General features: G+C 38.5%; 1 protein-coding gene across 2 annotated transcripts in view; it reads right to left on the reverse strand.

Moving 5' to 3' along the window:
- LOC108714022 (guanine nucleotide-binding protein G(o) subunit alpha) overlaps positions 1 to 22,595 on the reverse strand; it is a 115,290-nt gene that overhangs the window by 68,072 nt on the left and 24,623 nt on the right. For both annotated transcript variants that reach the window (XM_018257850.2, XM_018257849.2), the window contains exon 3: positions 1,817 to 1,958. In XM_018257850.2, coding sequence (XP_018113339.1) covers positions 1,817 to 1,958 — 142 coding nt within the window. The remainder of the gene's footprint in view (positions 1 to 1,816; positions 1,959 to 22,595) is intronic.

Consider the following 22,595-nt stretch of genomic DNA (forward strand, 5'->3'; position numbering starts at 1 on the left):
TGCACGTTTGTGCTCTGTTGGCGTTTTGTGCCATAAAGGATCAAAACGCCAAGTCATGATCGAGTACTGTGTGCAGAGAGTTTTGTTGAACACAAAACAACTCCAAAATCCAAGTTTTTGGATTCAGCTGAAAACTTAATCCTCCAACAAAAGATCTGGCTGAATATCACACTGCATCTGAATCTTTTGTAGCATAAAAAATTTTTGGGGAAAAAATCATGAATCAATAAAAAAACAGTTTCCTTCAGGTGTGTCTGAATTAAGTCTCATCACTTTTGGTAGGTTATTTATTAAATGTTGAGTTGAAAATAGCTTAAATCTCAAAATAATCCAGCTAAAACCTGTCAAGGTCATGGTGACGTCAATTGGCAGAGGTCCCTTGAACCATTGGAAGATGCTTGTAGCCTTCATGATGTTTGGGTTATTTTCAGTGGGTTTTGTTTGAAAACTTTTTTCACCAAAAACTTGATCAATTAGAGTATTGAAGTTTTTCACCCCAAATTCACTGATTTGAGTTTTTCCCCTTTGAGTTTTTTCATAAATCAAAAAAACATTTGCGTTGTGAGTTTAATAGAGGTATAAAAAAAACTCACAAAATTTTAAAACTCGAACTTTGATAAATAACCCCCTTAGTGTTTGGCTTTACTTGAACCCTACAAAGACAAAAAAGCCTAGGATGCACCTGAATTCCAAACCAGATTCTGGATTTGTTGCATCTCTTTTGAATTTACCTTCAAAGTTAAAGGATGCAATCATTGCAGCGTTGACTGTCCAGAGCCAGATACCTCCAGAGTGAAATCATTTAGTCCTAATACGTCTTTCACTTCACTATAAGGGCTACTGAGTCCAAGTTACCCTTCCACACAGAGCTCCTCATGATCCAATTGGACTTCAGTTTGTTTTAGAGATTTTGGTGGCTTAAAAGGGTCTCTCTGAAGCAAGAAATTTTAACTAATACAAATTAAGCAAACAAGTATTTCTGTATCATACAAATAACCCCAGTGTTTAGGCCTCCTACAGTAGCCATTTCAAAAGACAGGTCATATGCTCAAGGTTTGTACACCCTTCTGTGAAGCATGGTCATGTGTTAGTTTTAGAAAAACTATAAGAAAAATATATTTATATTAAAAAATACTAATGTGCTTCTTTCTAAAATTTTGTCAAAAAATCCCATTGCATGTTGCTACACAGATGTCTGATATGGATACTGAACTACAAATTAAATTGACAAATTATTATGAATATATTGCTACTTGGTTGTTAATAATTACTGCTAGTGAATGTATTTCAGTTACATGAGATCTTTACTGATCATATGGAAATCATCCTTATAATTATATTTACTTTACAGCAAGCAAAACAGAGCACTACACTACACCAGGAGTTCTTTTTTAATGATTGAATTGTGTTTAGTGTAAAAAAGCGACTACTCTCAGTTCCAGCATTAAAGCACATATTTAAAAATTCTGTAAATGAGAGGAATGACTTTCAAATGTAGCTTTGTTCTCTTTTCTGCCTATACAGTTCACCTACAAATGGGCACTGACAGTATAGTAGCACTGCCTTCTTTTCGAGGCTGTAATATCAGAAGAAAAATGACATCTACATCACTATCCTCTGTTGGAGACCATATGATCAGAGCAGAGCCTTAAGTTAGCAGCGGTTTATAGACATGTTTTTCCTAGAAAAATCAATGTATTATGCTTTGCTGCAATATCCTTATGTTCTTTATTTCCATGTCTACAAAATGTCAGGTGTACCATTAGATATAAAATAAAGGATTCATATAACCACAGAAATTGAAGGGGATACTTACCCTCCTTTCTTTGTCACCATACTCAATGCCTAGAGTGTCCATGGCACGGACAATGGCTGCCAGAGACTGGATTGTGTTACTGTAAACCACAGGCTTGTACTGCTTGACATCCTCTCCTGAGAATCCATCTTCATGGATAATTCTGCAATGGAAAGTAGTAGAAATCACAACATGGTTTTGGAAAATATTTCTATATAGAAATGCATGAATTGCCAACAGGAATATGCAGTAATGGTTTGTGAGGGGGTGCAGAGGGGGTTAAGTCAGCTGCATGGTGCATTAAAGGAGTGAGGTTCTTTAAAGCAGACAGTAATAAGGGCTGCTCCCTGCTCCCTATGCATCATGTTTAATTTGCCAGCCATTAGAATAAACATCAAAAGTGCATACATTGTAAAAGGCTCAGAGCAGGAAATCAGAGACCTTTAAAACTGAAACTATTCTGCCCCAAATCACCCAGTACAAAAAAAGAAATACAAATTCAGGAAAATTAGTGAGAATACAAAACTTGCTCTGACAGGGCTGCCACTCCCTTTCCATCAAAAGCTTTGCATAAATTATTTATCCTTGAGGACACCCCATTAATGTGAGTGCTTGCATGGAATAGCTTGGATTACAGGAAGCCAGTCCATCAGGGCCTTGGGTTAAGAGGTTTTAGAAATATGGATTAATGGCCACAGAGTAAGCACCCTCACATTACTTAAAACGTCTATGGCTGATTTACAGCTACAGTATTTGGAGACAGAATAAATCAAACCTAATCATATCTGCAGTTAGACTACTAAGGACACAGGCTCACAAATGAGTGACTGACATACAAGATCTGCTTTCATAGGATTCCTGGAAGCCGCTCATAAACCAGCATTTGTGAAAATCAATTATATTGTACACACAAGGGGTTCGTTTTGGCAAACAGGAAACGAGAGAATGTGGGGAACATAAAAACCGGGATGCAATGTAACTTCCTATGGTTCATTTATCCCATGTTATCAAATCAAACAATTGTGCAGGCCATAGTTTCCTTGTAGAACATGAAAATTTAAAACACGTGGCCAAACACATTCAAAATGTTCTCTGCTAAGAACTACACACAAAGCTTAGGTTGAACTGGTAGGGTTCACTAAGGAAACCAGTGTGATTTGGCAAGATATTGTGAAAATGGTCTTTCCTAGATAACATATGATAAACCAGAAACCTTTTATAATACTACTGGTAGACTGCAAAGCTGGGCTGACCTTTTATATACTTAATGTTCTCAAAACCATAAATGCAAACAACTATTAACCACTTTAGGAGGGAGTGCCTGCTATAGCCATGACCCCAAAGCTGTATGTCTGCACCTATATTGAGAAGTTGCCCTGCTTCAGAATCCAGCATGTTCAAATACCTGTAATGTCCATTTGTTAAATAGTATTGTGTGGTCCATTTTATGGCTAAATCACACATTGTAACATGTACTGAATGGTGTAATCATGCCACATGGCCCTGTACACTTCAAGTGGAGATCAATGCTAAATGCAAAGAAGAAGAGAAACAATTGTCCTGCATTTAGCTCAGATCTAAGACCATGGGTAAACAGCAAAACACTAAGGGGCAGATTCACTAAAGGGCAAAGTGCCTGACGCTAGTGTCAATTTGCCAGAAATCCCATATGCAGGGGCATCGTCAATCCACTAACAGGCATAGAGAACAATTCACTAGCGAACGAGGGTGTCACTAGCGTTCGTTCACACTCTATCACCATGGGACTTTTCGCTTTGGCGAAAGGCCGTTACTCCACAAATTCACTGAACGTTACCTCTTTAGCCAGAGTTTACTTCGCCACCCCAGACCAGGCGAACTGATATAATGAAGCTACATCTTCCTCAATCTTATGTCAGTGACATCATATCCTGTATGCCTGAAATGCATTAAAGATGTTAAAAAAAAAAAAAAACTATTAAAGTTTTATGTATGAGGAATTTTTTAAAACTGATTTGAGGGGCATGCCACATTTGTTTAAGGATAGGCTCATGTCTAGGGTCTAGAGCAGTGGTCCCCAACTAGCAGCTCGTGAGCAACATGTTGCTCTCCAACCCCTTGGATGTTGCTCCAATTGGCTTCAAAGCAGAAGCTTATTTTTGAATTCCAGGCTTGGAGGCAAGTTTTGGTTGTATAAAAACCAGGTGCACTGCCAAACAGAGCCTCAATGTAGGCTGACAATCCACATAGAGGCTACCAAATGGCCAATCACAGCACTTATTTGCCTCCCCAATGACATTTTTCATGCTTGTGTTGCTCCCCAACTCTTTTATTCTTCTGAATGTTGCTCACATGTTCAAAAGGTTGGGGATCCCTGGTCTAGAGGATCTCTTCTGTCTTCATTATGGCTCATTAGACGTGTTTGAAAAAGTGGCCACTTCAACATTTGCACCAACATTCCTATTAAAAACATCCATATGACTTTTAGGTACCGGCCCTATTCAAATTGACCTAAGCGCAAGAGTGTTAGCGAAGTTTTTCTAGGCAGAAATGAACGCTAGTGAAAATTCGCCATTATTCGGCTGCTGAGACGCAACTTTGCATTTTAGTGAATTATTGTAGTGGAAACGAATTTGCACCTGGCAAAATAGTGCAGAATATGGAGAAGCGGTTGCTGGCGTTTGTCCTTTAGCGAGTTTGCCCCTATGGCAAGATGATGTTAGCATAGCAGGAGAATCCACTGCCCTGCTGTTCCCATTTGCCTTTTCAGTGCGGGCGGATTTCTACGCAAAATGCAAAATGTTGCATTTCAGTGCCAAAATCCACCGCGTCTGCCTGTACCAGAGCGCAAACAATACTTCCGGGTGCAGGCAGAAAAGGAACGGAAGCAAAGCAGCGGATTCTCCTTGGTATTGCCCTAGCCTAAACTCTAGTCAAACTTTAAAGTGCCCTGCTCAAACAATAGCAAATATATAAGGTCAAGACCAGTGGAAACAATGCCACAGTGGGAGATACATGCATTCATTGTATTAGCTACATAACACACAAGAGCCACGGGTGGCCCATAAGGACAATGACACATGGTGCTGTTTGTCGCTCATCATTTTGTTGCAGCTACAAAATACCAGAATACTGAGAATCGTCTCTGCTAACATACTCAAATCGCATTTCTGAGCGTTTACATGTAGTTGTAGTTTCCAATAATGTTTATGGCATTGAATATTCGAGCATCTTGTAGTTGTGACAAAACACAGGCTACCAATAGCACCATGTGTCTGCCCTAAAGTATATCCTTTTAACCGGTGCTTAGTAGTGCAATGCAACAAAAAGATAAAAAAGATTTAGCAGAAAACCATACACCTTTAAATGATGCTTATGTGCCACATACCCTTTTGACTTATCCTACTTATGTAGAATGAATGGGTCTTGAGGTGCCCATACACTCACAGACAACAGTTGTCAAATCAGCAGCCAAAAAACCTTATTTGGCCACAATAATTGCCTTCCTTCCATCAGAAAAGGACTTTTCAGGTGTAAAATCAATGGAGGACCAAACTGGTCTGTGACCCCCTTCCCCCATTCCATGTCAGATGATCATTGGCTTATAGATCACGACTTGGGTTCCATCCCTTAGTGACCTGGTCAAACGAGTTAATATGTAATAGCCTAATATACACATCAACAGATAATGAGTGGGAGGCCATAAAACACAAGTCAGATGCAAAAAATTCAATGCAGCTGGCTATGCATATCTTACCTTGGTCAAAGAACCTAAATTGATGAGGTTGGCTGAAAAAGCCAAGCAATCAAATTTGTCATTAGGGGAAAACATACAAATCTGCCAGTGTGTGGTTCCCTTTAAATGTGAAGCCACTTGGATTAGTAGTGAAGCTTTTTCAAGAAAACTCAGAAAGTCCAGTTTCTTTAGAGACTAGATACTGTATATTATGACCTGGATCAATAGTCATTAAACTACTGAAGCTTTTTTTTTTTGCTTCATCATTACTAAAGATGAGTATTTATAAGCCAGTGAAAAAGGGGCATAGATATTAAATTTGCATAAGATATGAAAGTTCTCATGCAATTTAACTTTCCGTTTCTACACCAGCTTACTACAATAGGGAAGGTCTGATGATGTAATTATAGACAGCGTAGCCAGAGTTTTTACATATTAGATCAATGGGAAAGTACTTAAAAAGGTCACCGTTTTATAAATACAGTATGTGTTTCAGTTGATGCCAGATATAATACACCTCTGCAGTAAAATTAAATATATACTTTCCTAAATATGCCTAACATTATGGAGAACTATGCAATCATATGAAAAAGTTTGGGAACCCCTCTCAGCATGCAAAATAATTTACTCCACTTTCAACAAAAAAAGATAACAGTGGTATGTCTTTCTTTCCCAGGAACATCTGGGTACTGGGGTGTTTTCTGAACAAAGATTTTTAGTGACACAGTATTCAGTTGTATGAAATTAAATAAAATGTGAAAAACTGTTTGTGCAAAAATTTGGGTCATTTTGCTAATTTGAATGTAACTGCTTAAAACTAATTACTGGCAACACCAAATTGGTTGGATTAGCTCATTAAACCTTGAACTTCATAGGGAGGTGTGTCCAATCAGCAGAAAAGGTATTTAAGGTGACCAATTGCAAGTTGTGCTTCTGTTTGACTCTCCTCTGAAGAGTGACAGCATGGGATCCTCAAACCAACTCTCACAAGATCTGAAAACAAAGATTGTTCAGTATCATGGTTTAGGGGTAGGCTACAAAAAGCTATCTCAGAGGTTTAAACTGTCAGTTTCAACTGTAAGTAATGTAATCAGTAAATGGAAGGCCACAGGCACAGTTGCTGTAAAACCCAGGTCTGGCAGGCCGACAAAAAATACAGGAGCGGCATATGCAGAGGATTGTGAGAATGGTTACAGACAACCCAAGATCATCTCCAAAGAACTGCAAGAACATCTTGCTGCAGATAGTGTATCTGTACATCGTTTTACAATTTAGCGCAATTTGCACAAAGAACATCTGTATGGCAGGGTGATGAGAAAGCACTCGCGCAAAGACTAACAGTTGTTTGTTGTATGCAAAAGCTCATTTAGACAAAGTCATTTTGGAACAAAGTGCTTTAGACTGATGAGACAAAAATTTAGTTATTTGGTCATAACAAAAAAGCGATTTGCAAGGCGGAAGAAGAACACCGCATTCCAAGAAAAACGCCTGCTTCCTACTGTCAAATTTGGTGGAAGTTCTATCATGCTGTGGGGCTGTGTGACTTGTTCAGGGACTGGGGCCCTTGGTAAAGTCGAGGGTCGGATGAATTCAACCCAATATCAACAAATACTTCAGGATAATGTTCAAGCATCAGTCACAAAGTTGAAGTTACGCAGGGGTTGGATATTCCAACAAGACAATGACCATAAACCCACTTCGAAATCTACAAAGGCATTTATGCAGAGGGAGAAGTACAATATTCTGGAATTGGCGTCACAGCCCCCCGACTTGAATATCATTGAAAATCTATGGGATGATTTAAAGCAGGCTGTCCATGCTCGGCAGCCATCTAATCCAACCATCTTTAGGTCACTGCTGAAATACTATGGTTTTCATAAGGCATGTTTTACAGGTATAGGATCCCTTATCCAGAAAGCTCCGAATTACGGAATGGCTGTCTCCCATAGACTCCATTTTATCCAAATAATCCAAATTCTTAAAAAAGATTTTCTTTTTCTCTGTAATAATAAAACAGTACCTTGTACTTGATCACAACTAAGATATAATTAATCCTTATTGGAAGCAAAACCAGCCTATTGGGTTTATTTAATGTTTAAATGAATTTCTAGTAGACTTAAGGCATGAAGACCCAAATTACGGAAAGATCCATTATCCGGAAAATCCCAGGTCCCGAGCATTCTGGATAACAGGTCCCATACCTGTATAATAAAAGGAAGTTGCTACTTTGAAAGCTCAGACAATGATAAACAAAACTCCAATGAATTAAGAGGGGTTCCCAAACATTTTCATATGACTGTATGTAATCCTAAAGAAATGCTCTTATGTATTCAATGACAGGAATTCTGCAAAATGTTTTCCCTAGTTCCCAGAGAAAAGGATAATTGGGTTTCTACTTCATTTGACCTCATTAGTCATGTATGATTTATTTAACATTGGTTTAAACAAAGGGATAGTAAATAATGTATACATTACCTTTAAACTAAAGCCCAAAGATAAACTGAAATGGCAATGTGCTTTTAACAGAAATATATATGTATTTACTAAAAATGTGTGATTTCTTATATGCGCCTATAGAATCCTAATAGAATGCAGCACCTGTTCGTTTTAACAGTGATCACTCTGCAGCAATTTATCTCAGATAATTTAACACCGATTAACATACACTACTTTAATCTAAATGTTAATCCAGTAATCTAAAATGCTTCACTTCTTGTCTGCATCATGGAAATGAAACAGCGCTCTCCATATCATCTCATCTTTTGGGGTGATTAGTTGAGCTAGGAAGGATTACTGTGCAGAAATGGACTTTACTGTATATATATATATATATATATATATATATATATATATATATATATATATATATATATATATATATATATATATATATATATATATATATATATATATATATATATATATATATCCATTATTCCAATACCAACTGTGCTGGATCTGCATCTAGTGCCAATACAAGAGAATCCTCTACTTTATTACCAACATTAAGCAGGACTAACTCATATGTCTTCTTTGCACACTGCATACATTTAGCATTTCCTACATTTTTTAAAAAGAAGACCATATAAATATATGATTGTGTCCCAGCAGCGACACGCCTGTGTTGTCAAAGTGGCAATAGTGTGCATTTTAAAATGATGTTCCTGAGTTGTCTGGTGAAAAACTGGTCTCCGTTTTCAGTGCCACAATAAATCAGGGGAATTATTTGACACTTTGCCTTATGAGGCTGCTATAATGTAGATGCATCCTGGAAAAATGAAGATCCACAAGAACATAAGGAGATTTTTCTCTATAGCATTGTCAAACTTGTTTTACTATTGACCTTATCATGAAACTGAGAATTAAAAGAAATACCTGATAATTAGAGGCACATAGCAAACCTTTAATCTCAGGTTTCTGCAATTTAGAAAATAAATTACTGTATAAGCTAAATTAACATTATAACAGTATACATCGTTTGTCGGACACGGTATATTATTCCTTGGTTTTGATAAAGCAGTAGCTGCTCTCCAGATTCTTCCCAGAGGACTGTTGTTAGAAGACTTGCATCTCTCTTCAGACCAGGCTATGTGTACAGCTGGCTCTGTTCACTAGTGTACCAATCCCACAGGATAAAGCACATTTATATTGTACCCCAAAATGGATTTTCATTTATTCAGAGCTTGTTACATTATACAAAGTGAATTGGCAGCTGATTTGATGCAGAAGACAGAGACAATATAATATGATTGCTTTAGAACAGGCAGCCTTGGGTCTTGCTGAGTGATCATTTTTCACCTCCCAATTAATTTACAAAACCCATAAACATTTTACAAAATATGATTCCTCTATGCATGCTGAAGGCTTAAAGTTAACATATGGCAGTGGGATTAACCTGGTCCTGACTTCTAACATTTATTCATTATAAGAATAAGAAAAAAAATGAAATTGATCTCTATATGTCTATAGATGAAAATAAATTCAAGGAAATTACTTATGATGATTGAACTATAAGCCTAATGTTCCACAGTTTGAATTTCCCATGTGACGCTGCAGCACCATGTATGTTCTGGCAGGTAGTTGCACCTGAAAATGGTGCCAGCCAACAGATGTTGCCTTAGGACATTACAAACGTCAATGCAGCGTGCTTCAACTAACTACATATTGTGCCACACAAGCATGAATTGACATTTGGGTGATTATCCCAGAGGATCCAACCTATTTTTAGCCCACATGCAAGCAATTAACTTGTGAGCTTTTTAGAATGTTTTTTGTAGCTTAAGGATGATGGGAGACTGCAAAAACTTCCAGGGCCCCGGTCAGACCAAACGAGATTCCTATTCAGCAGTTTTACCAGTGCAGGCATAATATTTTTATTACTTTGAAAACGCTTTCATTTGTTAATGCTTCTGTTTCTTTATGTATTAAAACACTACACCACTGTAGTACAGAGTTCTATTCTGCCTATAGAAAAATACGAGTGGCCTGTTAAGTAACAGTCTGGCTTACAGATGTTTTGCACTTGCTACTTTACAGTGCTTTTTGGCTTTCATGTGTGCATACGAGGTCTCTACCAGCATCAGCATCGCGTCTGGACAAAATTACACAGCTGGGTCTGTGGCATTTCTGTTGGCACGCAATGTTTCCTGGCATGTGAGTCCTTATCAGACTTGTACTTCGCAAAGGAATTTCAATGGGCTATTTGGGGAGTGTTACATATATATAGAACAGGCAGATTAGATTCTGAAGAGCATTAATTGTTCTATTTTTCCTTTTACACATTTGATGGAGCTTTGAGCTCATAAGATATCCTGAGGTCTTGAGAAGAAACTGTAGTATTTCAGTCACCCAACCTCTAAACTAGGATACTGTGTGCAGAGTGGAGAATTCAGGAATCCTGTTAAAATGTAAACATGTTCCTTATGAAACAAAACAGTTTAAGGATTTTTACCACAAACATTTATTATACATTTTCAATGATTGTAACAGAAAGGAGAAGCAGAAAAAGGATCACTCTGTGGTGCTCACTAAGAAGAACTTTGGGCAGGTGCAGTCTTCTGTTAACAGGAGCAACAGGCCTGTGTACCAGGTAAGTAAATACAATCAATGGGGGTGCCTAACTTTTGGCAATCACCCCCCCCCCGCCTGCAGTGATTTCACTTTTCCTTCTCCTTTAATAAGCAGATATTCAGTCAGGAACACGTTTTAATGAATGAGAACAAGATGGAAACTTAAATTGGCAAAGAAACTGTTTCCATTCTTTTTTTCCCAGTTTTCAGATACAGATTGGGGTGTGACTACTATAGCATTCTTTCTGTTTTCTTCTTCAGATGACACAACTCTGACATATCAGTGACAGATATGCTTGTTAAAATAAACAAAAAACTCCTTAAGTGATTGTGACAGTCTGATATTTCGATTTTACCCCAATGCCACTCAGAAGGATACTAAGGTCTGCTAAATCATCACACTATGGGGATCTTTATACATGGTTGTACATGTTACAACACTTTGAGAAGCTGCTTTTGCCAATGGCATTAGCCACCGATAATTCCACTATAGAAATCTATTAGCTTCTTTAGACATGGGTCTGACTCCATTTCTGCCATTATCTCTTTTCCTATCACAACCTTCCTTATCCTTATGATAATCCCCAGATATACAGGAACAAGAAGAGGGCAGGGCCTTATGAGTGTGTGGTCTGATATTACTGTAGGTGTGGCAAAGAATGAAAAAAATAGCCATAAGAAGAAACCCCAATGTCTGCATAAAGGCTGCTGTACAAAGAGATACCAGGAAAAATTGTCAGCACTAACTTTTATGCTTAAAACTTGAGGTCTTACTATGAGCCATATTTCTGACAAGGGTAAACTGTGCTGGACACAGTAGCTGCCTCTCCTGCAACTGTCCTGGTTCAAGGACAATTTATTCCATATTCAGAATAATGTTATCCTGACCAGAACTCGTCCCTGTTGCCATAGGGAAAGCATCAAAGCTTTTCTCCTCCCCAAACAGATCTGTTGACACTTAGCCAAACAGTACATTTAAATCATCAACTGAAACAAAAATAAAATGTGCTAAAATCCACCGTGACCCTTTAATGTAACAACCCAATCTTTGAATCCTCTGCAAGATGCTTTTCACGTATGGGCTTCTATAAATCCTATTTCCTCCATTTCAGAAAGGCTTTAGGAAAGAAAAACGGCTTCCAAGTATCACCGTATTACAATAGGCCCTGTAACACAACTAACTCAAAATGGGGTTTAATAGCAAGTAAACAGGAGTATTCAACTGTGGCTCTACAAAGGTTCCAAGAAATGATTCATTCCCATGAAGGACTTTTATGATCATATCCTTTCCTGAGAACTCAACTGATGACACAAATAAATGCACCACAAACTGTGGGTAAAGTGCATAAAATTGGAACACTGTATGGGATAAATGGCAGGGCAGCTATAATTTTATATCATAAATGGGCTCCAGTGGATGTTTTAGCAAGCAGTCCATTGTACATCCACGTTCCTTTCTCCAATGTCATCAGACACAGACTAGCTTAAATAAAAATCCTCTGCAACTTGCAATATGATATGACATGAATTAATTGTTGTGTCATGTTCTGGCAATCCCAGACTGGAAAACAGACAAAAAGTCACCTCTTCTGGAGAATTCATTGTTTTGTTTTTTTTGCGATGTAATAAATGTGTTTAACGTCTTTTGTCAGTGCTCTGAGGTGGATTACAGCATTTCCTGGAAATGGGGATGGATTGATACAGCAGAGCTAAGGATCCAAGGGCCTTGAAAATCAGAACTCTGACATAACATGAAATTATAAGCAGACCTGGAACCCATCTGGACACAACATAACAGTGACTAGAGTATTTGGGCAAACAGCATTCAACCAAGACCTTAATTCCAGTTAAATTAACAATTTTCTTATTCTTCCGTACATCAACTAGGGGTTCCCAGCCCCAATGGTGACACTGCATGCAAACTGGAAATTAACAATGCTATTATTAGCGTTATAACAAATACAATTTGCAGAATATTGTGAAGTTTTACTGTATCAGAAGAAACACAATTAAAGGAGAGCTAAACCCGAAAAAAAGAATATGGCTTAAAATGTCATTTTATATACTAAACTTATTGCACCAGCCTAAAGTTTCAGCTTCTCAAAAGCAGCAATGATCAAGGATTTCAAACTTGTCACAGGGAGTCACCATCTCGGAAAGTGTCTGTGACACTCACATGCTGAGTGGGCTCTGAGCAGCAGTTGAGAAGCTAAGCTTAGAGGTTGTCACAAATTATCAAGCAGAAAATGAAGTTGGCCTGTAAAATATAAACTGATGCCACAAGGCTGATTATTACATTTTGGTGCTAGTTGCACTGGTTTCTGTGCTGCCATGTGGTAGTTATCTGTATTAATTACTAATCAGCCTTATATTGTAAGATGTATATTCTATATGTGTAATATATATTTTAAGTGGGCCCCTAAGCTCATTAACTGACAGCAGCACAGATCATGTGCAGTGAGTCAGCAGAAAAGAATATGGGGAGCTATTGTGGCATCTTTGGAGGCACAGAAAAGAATCTCAAAACATAATGTACAACATTTTCCTGCTTCTTTAGTTAAGCTTTAGGTTTTCCTTTAAAGATACACACAGAATACATTTTTGACTAGGTAGAGTGATTGAGGCTAGAACTCAATCTCCACTGGTCACGTTGCCACCTACAACGGACAGCAACCTACAGATGAACTACAACTTCCATAAGCATTGAATTGTTTTGCCATGAGCAGGCATGCTTCTTCATTCTGGCCTACTACATTGTATAAGCTGGGCAGCTCTGATAAACATACTTTAAATGATTGATACTACATATATCCTGTTGTCTATTATGCCCGTGTTATACATGTTCGTTACACAAAAAAGGAAACATAAGGAAAACTCAGACCACGTCCTAGGATTCTGTATGTGGTAGAAACAAGACTAGACTTGAGTTGTTGATACGATACATTATGTCCCACAAGATCTATATACCCTGGCCTCAGGCACCATTGCTTGTTCTCATGGGAAAATATATATCCCAGCTGGTACATGCTCTGTAAGAGAAGGGAACAGGGACCTGCAGCCTAAATCCCAAGGTACAAACAGGCAGATGTCTCATAAAACAATAAATCTCAATCACAACAGGATGAAACATGGGTTTCCCAACAGTGAAACCAATTGGTATATTATCAAAAGGCCTTTTTTTCTCCTGCTGACCCTGATAACATGAGTTTGCAATTCCATCTACTGGTTATTTTAGCTTATTTTTTATCTTTTCAAATGTAAAGTAAAAATTATTTCAAAATAGAAGTGTGGCTATAGATAATGATGCACAGCTAACTTCTCTACCCTACTCCCAAAAAGGTCCATACTTGTACTTACTGCTTGTTTTACAGCACCAGATTCTGAGGGAGTCCACTCAGTGATGTAATTGACAATATTTATATTTTATTTATATTGAACAGCTACATGTTGATACGACATGGATAAACTAACCAGTGCTACAGAATGATCCTACATAACACCCCATTCATGCAAAGAGGAAAGGAAAAGTTGGAAGCCCATCCCACTAATTATATTAAATTGGTATGCATGCCATTGATTGGGAATAGTCATACATCATCAACAAAAAAAGAAATATTTTCTGCAAATGCACAGGTAAATCCTCCCAAAAATCCTTCTTAAGAATCGTACGATGACAGCAAAACGGTGCAGATGGTCAAATGCCCCACAGCATTAGCTTTAAGTCACCTGCACAATTTATTGCCATACCCTGTCTGCCTTGCTTTAGGCACAGTATCACCCACAGTAGGGAACAGAGACTGTTGTGCCCCCTGAATCCCTGAGCAAAAGATATGACAATCTTGCAAGGTATTCATTAAGCTTGGACTAACTCCTAGCGGGGGAAGTCCAGACCAAGGAGGAAGCTTCAGGTAAAAGTCCAAGTTCGTGGAAACAGACAAGGGATTAGAAATAAGCGTAGTCAAATCCAGTCAATAGGCAGGCAGATAAATAGCAAAGTCAAAGTTCAGGCAGGGTCAAAAGTCCAGAAATACAATAACACGAATGAAGGAATACCCAGTAAAGCTTAATACAAATCCTATAAGTAGGGCATTGAAGCCGTGACCTGGAAGTCCTTATATTTTAGATTTTCTCCCCGGGTGCGTGACGTCATCGATGCCGGCCCACATGATGGGCGCTGCGCCTGACGGGAGTGCCATTGGGCGCTCCTGACAGTTTCAAAGGGAATATATGACATTTTATGAAAATATACACACAATATGGCTTTCTAAACATATTAAATGGTCTGGATTTTTTGTGGGAATTGATGCCTAGTTCTGAAGTCACTGTGGTTCAAAGATGACTGCTGCTTGTTACACTTTGTTAATTGTTTTTTATATTAAGAGAATTAAATTGAGTAATGATGTAGTGCCTAAATATAAATATATTAAACACAAATACTTGCATGCACACATGTGCCCATATACAATATAATGTAGAAGCAGGCTATTGTACCTGTGATGAACCTGCCACATGTACATGACAGCAAAGGATTAGAAGGGGCATACAGTGTCCCCAGGTCAGTTAGTCTATGTCTTTGTGCTGCCGAACGAAAATATTTGACTTTTAATTTTTATTTGAGCACCGACAAAGTGAGAAAGTAAACCCGCTTGTGTTCTGGAAATTAGCACTGATCTTTATAAGCCAATTCTGCTGAGTGAGTCTAGGGTGGTTTAATGTGAAACTCTGATGACTAATACAAAATCAGCAGTCTGGAAAAAAGCTTCACAGCCAGATGCTAATACAGCCGCCAATATGAGACCAGTATTTATTGCAGCATTTGACTAATATCATTTTTTTCCTACATTCCACACGCAGGTCATATTAGAATGCCAGGACTGTAGAGAAGTGACAGTGTGGGAGATGGGTAAGCAACAGCTTCTGTCTTGGCACAATGTGTAGTTGACATCACAGTCTGCTGTGTTGCTTATAAAATAGCTATCTCTGTGGCAACACCCCCAAAGGGGCCACCATTCTCAAATATATTCCTGCTGGATTGTGCTTTGCATAGGAGAAAACTTGATTTTCCATTAAAACAAGCAGCCTTCCCAGATCCTGCTCAATTAACAGAGGTGCTAGTATATAACATTTTAACCAACTATTATCAATGGCATACTTATGCAAACTGACCCTCCCTATAATTTAAGTAGAAATGGTGGCAGAATATTAAACCCTATCCCTAGTTGAAACTCCCTATAACACCATGCTGACAACAAGTTGCTACTGTGTTTCAACTTGATGTTGAAGTGGCCCTGGGATGACAGGGCAGAGTAGCCCTCAAAAGTACTGCAGTACTTTTGGCCTTGGGTCCATAAGAGCCTAAAAATCTTCCTCTAAACAAAATTCCTCTGTCTGAACTAGAATATAGCAGGTTAGGCTACCTGACATGTAACACCACCTGCCACCATCCTAAGTCATTCTCTGGTGATAACCAAATTAATGTTTAGCAGATGACAGAAGGTTGGAGCAGGTTGGAAATGGTCTTTGTTAGCTGCCTCAAAAGAAACATAGAAAGGAATGAGGAACTTGCCCCTGACATCAGGGTTCAAGAGGGTTTGGGCTTCTCAATCATGGATTCAATTGAAAATTAATAGGAATACTGTACCAATCCCAGAAAGGTCCTCAGCAAACACAACATGTTTTTTTTCACCCATGTTCATCTCCTGCACAGCTCCTGGCTCCTACCTTCTCTATCACTTGCCTTATAAGCAATCATGAACAGAATAGGCCATTAATCAGTACCAACCCACAGCACCAATTCCAATCCTTAAGAGCACTCCCAAGCTTGCCTTCAGAAACCCCATCAATAAATCTTTTTATTCACATCTCAACTGCCCATTTATCAGACACCTCATTTACCCTACAAGCTGATTACATGTATACCTGAACTTACACACTGCTCATTCATATCACATCACATTACTAGAAGCAGCTCAATGCTAAGCTACTGCACATGCTTCAACTGATTCACTTGCATACTATCTATATTTCTTAGATGTTTGTATTTTACGATGTGCGTCAATGCGACACAGGGGGCTGATCTCGGCCTGCGGAAATGTGAAGGCAGAGAATCAGCCTCAATATGGACATTAGCTTTTTTCTTTTCCTGCAACCAGAACCATAGCAGACACAATTTTAGCACCAAAATGCAAACTCTCATTTTTTAGTGCCCGCAGTCCACCATGTGTGCCTGCACCCATGTCCACTCAATGGTTCTAGATGCAGGAAAGGTAAGAGGCAGATTATGGTGTAGGGGATGATTCTCAGCCTGCGCTTTCCTGCAGACAGAGTTTCAGCCCCTTGTGGCTTTGGGCTATTATAAGGTCCCTGGCACATACACAATTTTATCAGGAGCAAATTCACTTGCTCTTGAATTAAACTGCGATGTCTGCTACTTTAGGAGTAAGTCAGTAATTCACTAATGTATTGCAGAGGGACAAATGAAGGCATCAGGCCTGGACTGGGAGTCAAAATAGGCCCTGCCATTCCAAGTACACAGCCCCCTACCAGCCCAAACAGCCCCCGACCAGTCCACTATATGGTAACTTTCTATGAAAACATACAGCAGCCCCTCTGGCATTTGCCAGAACCCACAGATTGCCAGTCCAGGCCTGGAAGGCATGGCCACATGAGTACCAAAACCCAATCTATCTAATTTCCTTTACCATGACATCACTAAGCACTGTTTATTATAGTGAGATACTTAACCAGATATTCATAGCTTTTATTTATTATATCCCTAGATCAGCACACATTATTGTACTTTCTTTTTTATTATTTATTTAAAGGCTAAAAGTAACTCCCTCAAAATGATGCATCTTATAAACCAGGAACAGTAACACCAAAAAAATGGTTTTAAAGTAATGAAAATATCATGTACTGTACTGGTAAAACGTATGTGTTTGCTTCAGAAATACTACTATAGTTCCTATAAACAAGCTGCTGTGTAGCAATGGAGGAAATTGAAAAAAGGCTATATGGCACAGGTTAAATAGTGGATAACAGCCAACACCTCTATGTTCTACAGAGCTTATCTGATGTGAAACCTGAGCATTTTCTCCTTTGAATGGCTGCCCCCATTGCTACACAGCAGCTTATTTATATAAACAATAGTAGTGTTTCTGAAGCAAACACACCAGTTTTACCAGTGCAGGGCAACACTGTATTATATTTGTATTACTTTAAAACACTTTCATTTCTTTATGTTTCTGTTGCTTTAACTGCCATTGCATTACATCAAGACCCATTAAGTCACAAGAGCCAATGGTACCCCACCCCCTCCCCACAGCAGCTTACACTCTTTCTAAAGCACTCTTCATCTTTCACATTATCATAAGAAGCTTAAACGATCCCCTCATGTCATCCCTTTCCCACTCATATGGTAATGAGGAGATTGAAAAACACCATCAGCATCCTTTTGAGTAACACAGCTGACCGGCTATCCTTACAATCTAAACCAGGGTTGTGCTCATCCAGCTGACTACAACACCCAGCACCCATACACAAAGCTGTCAGGCAATGCTGGATACTCTTGCTCGTAAAAGTCCACCTGGAGCTCTCATATCTAAAATGGGCTATTGGTTTTTTTTTTTTGCTGCCTACGTTTTACAAAAATAACTTTCTTTCTCCACTGTACCATCTTTATGCCCTTACATTCCAAATATTTTATCTGAACGTATCCCCTGCCTTCTATAAACGGAGCATATGGCCTCCATAAACTCTTTCCACATCCCACATCTAATAAGCAGTTAGCATGCCGCCCACAGTTCCTTTACTCTTCCATTCGACTCACACACCCCTTTGCTTCTCAAATTGAATAGCTTTACTCACTATTCAGAAAACCCTTTCACTTCTCACGTTCTTGTGTGGAGCTGTCACATCCTCCCTGCTTGTGGGGGCCACATTTCTTTCTTTTTTTGGTCTTCTTTTTTGGGTGGAACCATTTTGAAAATTGAATATTGTATTTCAATCAATACACACGCCCAGTGACCTAACATTCTAAACAGCAGCCTGCACGCCTATCACGCACAATATTAAATATTTCCGCTCCGTGATTTCCACACTTCCCATGCCGCTCTCACTAACGATTCCTGTATGGAATGTACCATATGTAAACTGGAAAATATTGTTGCAGTTTTCCAAAATATAAAAAAAAAATTCAAGTTCTATTGACAAAAAAAATGTGTGCATCCTGCTTTGTCCACATTAAATTGCTCTTCATTCAAGCAGATTTCATAGCTGCCAGAGGGGTCTGTAACACTTCGCAAATCCATTTAAACAAGAAAAGCAAGGCACGCAGCATTTGCCAGAGGTTAGAAATACAAAATGAGTTGTCTCTGGTTTATAGCAGTGACAGTGTCAGACAGGATTCCACCTGACAGCAAAGCAACCATACTGGTGAGTTCAGAAAACATCAGAATCCAGGGCAGTAATGATGTGCAGCATCACAGATCCACACTGAGCAAACCTACTTATCTATCTATTTCTATCTATTTCTATCTATCCATCTATCTCTATATATCTCTATCTACAGTAGAACCCCAATTTTACATCTTCTGATTTTAAGTTTTCCCTCATTTTACATTGTAGTTTTGTGGTCCTACATACATATTATGCATAATACATTTCCCTAATTTTACAGTATTGTTTTCTGGTCCCCTGAAAAATGTAAAATGGGGGTTCTACTGTATATTTATCTATCCACATATTTATCCATCCACATCTATGTCATATCTATCTATCTATCTATCTATCTCATGATCACATGGCACATAAGATACAAATGGGGATATAGAACAAGTCCCCCAAATATACCAAGGGTTAATAAAAAAGTAAAGTGAATAAAAATGATAGCGCCCTAGTCAGCAAAAACAACCATTTTTGAAGAAACATAACAGAGCAAAGCTGGTATTTTGTTTTTTTAGAAAGGGTGGCAGTCTTACATTTAACCCCCTGCATTTGCACATGTTCAGCCTAAAGTACTGGCTTTACACACCACCCCTACATGATAAAAAATATGAATTTATACAATGTGGTTGCTCCATCTTGAGAGCAGCCATTACAGAAATGCTTTTCTGCTGACTTTAAGCATCTGAAACTCGAATGCATTATTTACACAAAGCTGAAATTGTGCCAAGCAGTGAGTTAGAAACAACCCTTCTGTGCCAAAGACTACAGCAGCCATCTACAGAGGGGTTAATGTGGTCATTAGTAAGGACATTCCCTCCCATAATTCCTAAGGGAGGAAGCAGCAGGAAAATAGGTCAGTGCAGACATATTGCACTGAACAAATCTCAGCAAGGGAGAGTCTGTTCTAATCCCGGCCTGGATCGTGTTCCAAATGACACAAGAGCCGCTATATTCTGCTGAGCTGCTGTAGCCTCTTGTAAGCATCACCTATCCACCCTAACCGCATGGCACTCACATGTAGCAAAGGAAAATAGGACAACAATACAAAAGCCTACACTACATTCATTGTTAATTCAATACTAGCAAAAATTCTATCGTGCATGAAATAAATCGAGGCTCACAAATGTGCTGCCATTCCTTTAAAATTTGCTCCCATTCCCTTGGCGGAAACATATATAGAACTGCTGCAGCTTTTCATCTCCCAGGAATTGGTACCACTATAATTTATTTTAGGAACATGGCAAAGTGTGGCTTATAAGTAGATGCAAATATCCTGCTGTTTTGTGGGTAGTATTTGAAAACACTCTCAAATGGTATCCAGATTTTATAACTCAGCATACTGAGGCAATTGCAGTACAGAAATTAAAAGGGGGGAAAAAAAAAAAATCTAATTTTAGCATAAAGCATGTTAACAGGCATGTATGTACATCTATGGAAAAATGTATGTGCCATTAAATTGAATCGAAAAATGTATTTACAAAATTTGTTTTTTAACTAAATATAATGATTTCACTATTATTCTGGGTCCTGCTCTACAGAGGACAGAGGAATCAACCCGATCCTGTATAGCTCCTATCATGAAATGCCCAATATAACTAAACCCTGTAATAAATACATTTTAGTGTTCCTGGACATAGAATCATGTTAGAACGTGAATTTAAATGTGCCGCATTTTTTATTTAATAAGCAATGGTTTATATCGGTGGATTGCTAAAGAAAGAATTTATGATTAAACTGCTCAGCACACTAATTGATTTCTTTGCTGAGCACATTATATTTTTAATATCCAGTTACAACCTTACAGGGAAGAAGATTAGCATGGAGCACGATAGGCGTGCATATGCAGCTATGAATTAACAAGTAATATAAAGGCATAAATGGTAGTCAGTGGCACAGAGAAGCATAGGTCAAGGAGCCACAAGGCCATATTACAATATATACATCCGAACCATAATCTAGGGATTTAGAGGCCTGTACATGTACAAAGCAATCTGTCTAAGTATACTGGCATGAGCAGAGAAAATGCACCAAAACCTCTCTGCGGCACAGATTTAATCAGTGTACCATTTACAAGCAAAAATGTCTGAAATGGTAATTAATAGAAAAGGCACAGAATCCCAAATGCAAGTGCTCCCTACATGGTTAGATTATCTGTCCTGAAATTACACTCTGATCTTACAGGCAAAATACTAATCTCATGAACATGATCAGATGCCCCAATCGCCTTCCTAATAAAGAACGAGCTTTTAACCGCCCATGTTTACCTCAAAGAGAGAACAGATCACTTAGATATGCCTAGAAGTAAAGCAGTTAATAATGACTAATCCTTTTAGTCATGTCTGCATAAATACAGGTTTTAAACAAAGAAAATCATCCATTGTTGTTGCTGCCTTCCCAACATTCCACTTTTCAAACAAATACCAATGAACATCAAATTGTTTCCACTGACTACAGGATGTCAAAATTCTCAACACAATGTGCCCATACAAGAAAAGTGACACCATGTGATGCCACAGGGGCTGGTCAGTGTCAGGGAGAGAACGGTTGTGCCTCCAGCAGTAGTCCTCATACATTCAAGATAGAACCATCTGTGTCAGAGATGGGACAAAGGAGAGACACACCCAAGATGCAGACAATGAGCAAGGTTCAGGCAGCAGTTCTTGGAAGCAGCACAAGGCAGACTGTACAGTGTACAGGCAATCTGGAGAATGCGCAGGCAACACAATAGAAAAAAATCCAAGTATTATTGCAACTAGCGAAATATATTTCAGATTTAAGAATCAGTGAAACATTAATACAATAATGTATATATTTATTGCAAGTTTGCGATGCAAGCTATACATTTTAGTATGTCTGGGTATTTCAAGTATTAGTGCTTGAAACCTTAAATGCTCCTACCAAGGATTTGTAAAGAATTTGAAAAGGGTGTTCTGCTTTAAAACTATGACTCTGTTAGCAAAAAAAAAGCCCAAAGCCGTCATCATTTGCACTTTGCAGAAAATAAATATGAATAACAATGAAAACTTCTATATGCACTGCTAACAAAAGCAACACTAGTGACAAAAACAAAGTTTGACAGGTGTAACTCCTATGTGATACTGGGGCTTATTTACCAACACTGGGTAAATATGCAGCCTGGCAGTAACCCATTGCAAACAATAAGTCATTAGCTTTTTTTTCAGTTAGCTGCAGGTAGAGCAATGAAAGCAAACATTTGATTGGTTGCCATGGGTTACAGCCCAGGCCTAGATTTGCCCTGTGTTGATAAATTAGCCCCTGTGTACAGGTACTACAAACCCTCAGAGCCCAAAGATGGCTGTTTGTGGTCATAACTGCCACAGTATTGTGTCATCGAATTAGTAGTACTGCAAAGACCTGACTTCTCAAATGCACTTTACAGATGGTCAATGGAGATTACAGGAATACATTTTAAATTAGTGGTTGGATCACTAGTGAACGTGTAAAGGAAATGATTCAACAAGGCAAAGGCAACCAACATGGATTCAACATATAAAGGAGTGTTTGCACAGGAGGGAGGTGTTTTTCCTCTTTGATCTGGGCATCAGCTTTT

This window comes from Xenopus laevis, chromosome 4L (genome assembly GCF_017654675.1).
Source record: "Xenopus laevis strain J_2021 chromosome 4L, Xenopus_laevis_v10.1, whole genome shotgun sequence".
Taxonomy (NCBI): domain Eukaryota; kingdom Metazoa; phylum Chordata; class Amphibia; order Anura; family Pipidae; genus Xenopus; species Xenopus laevis.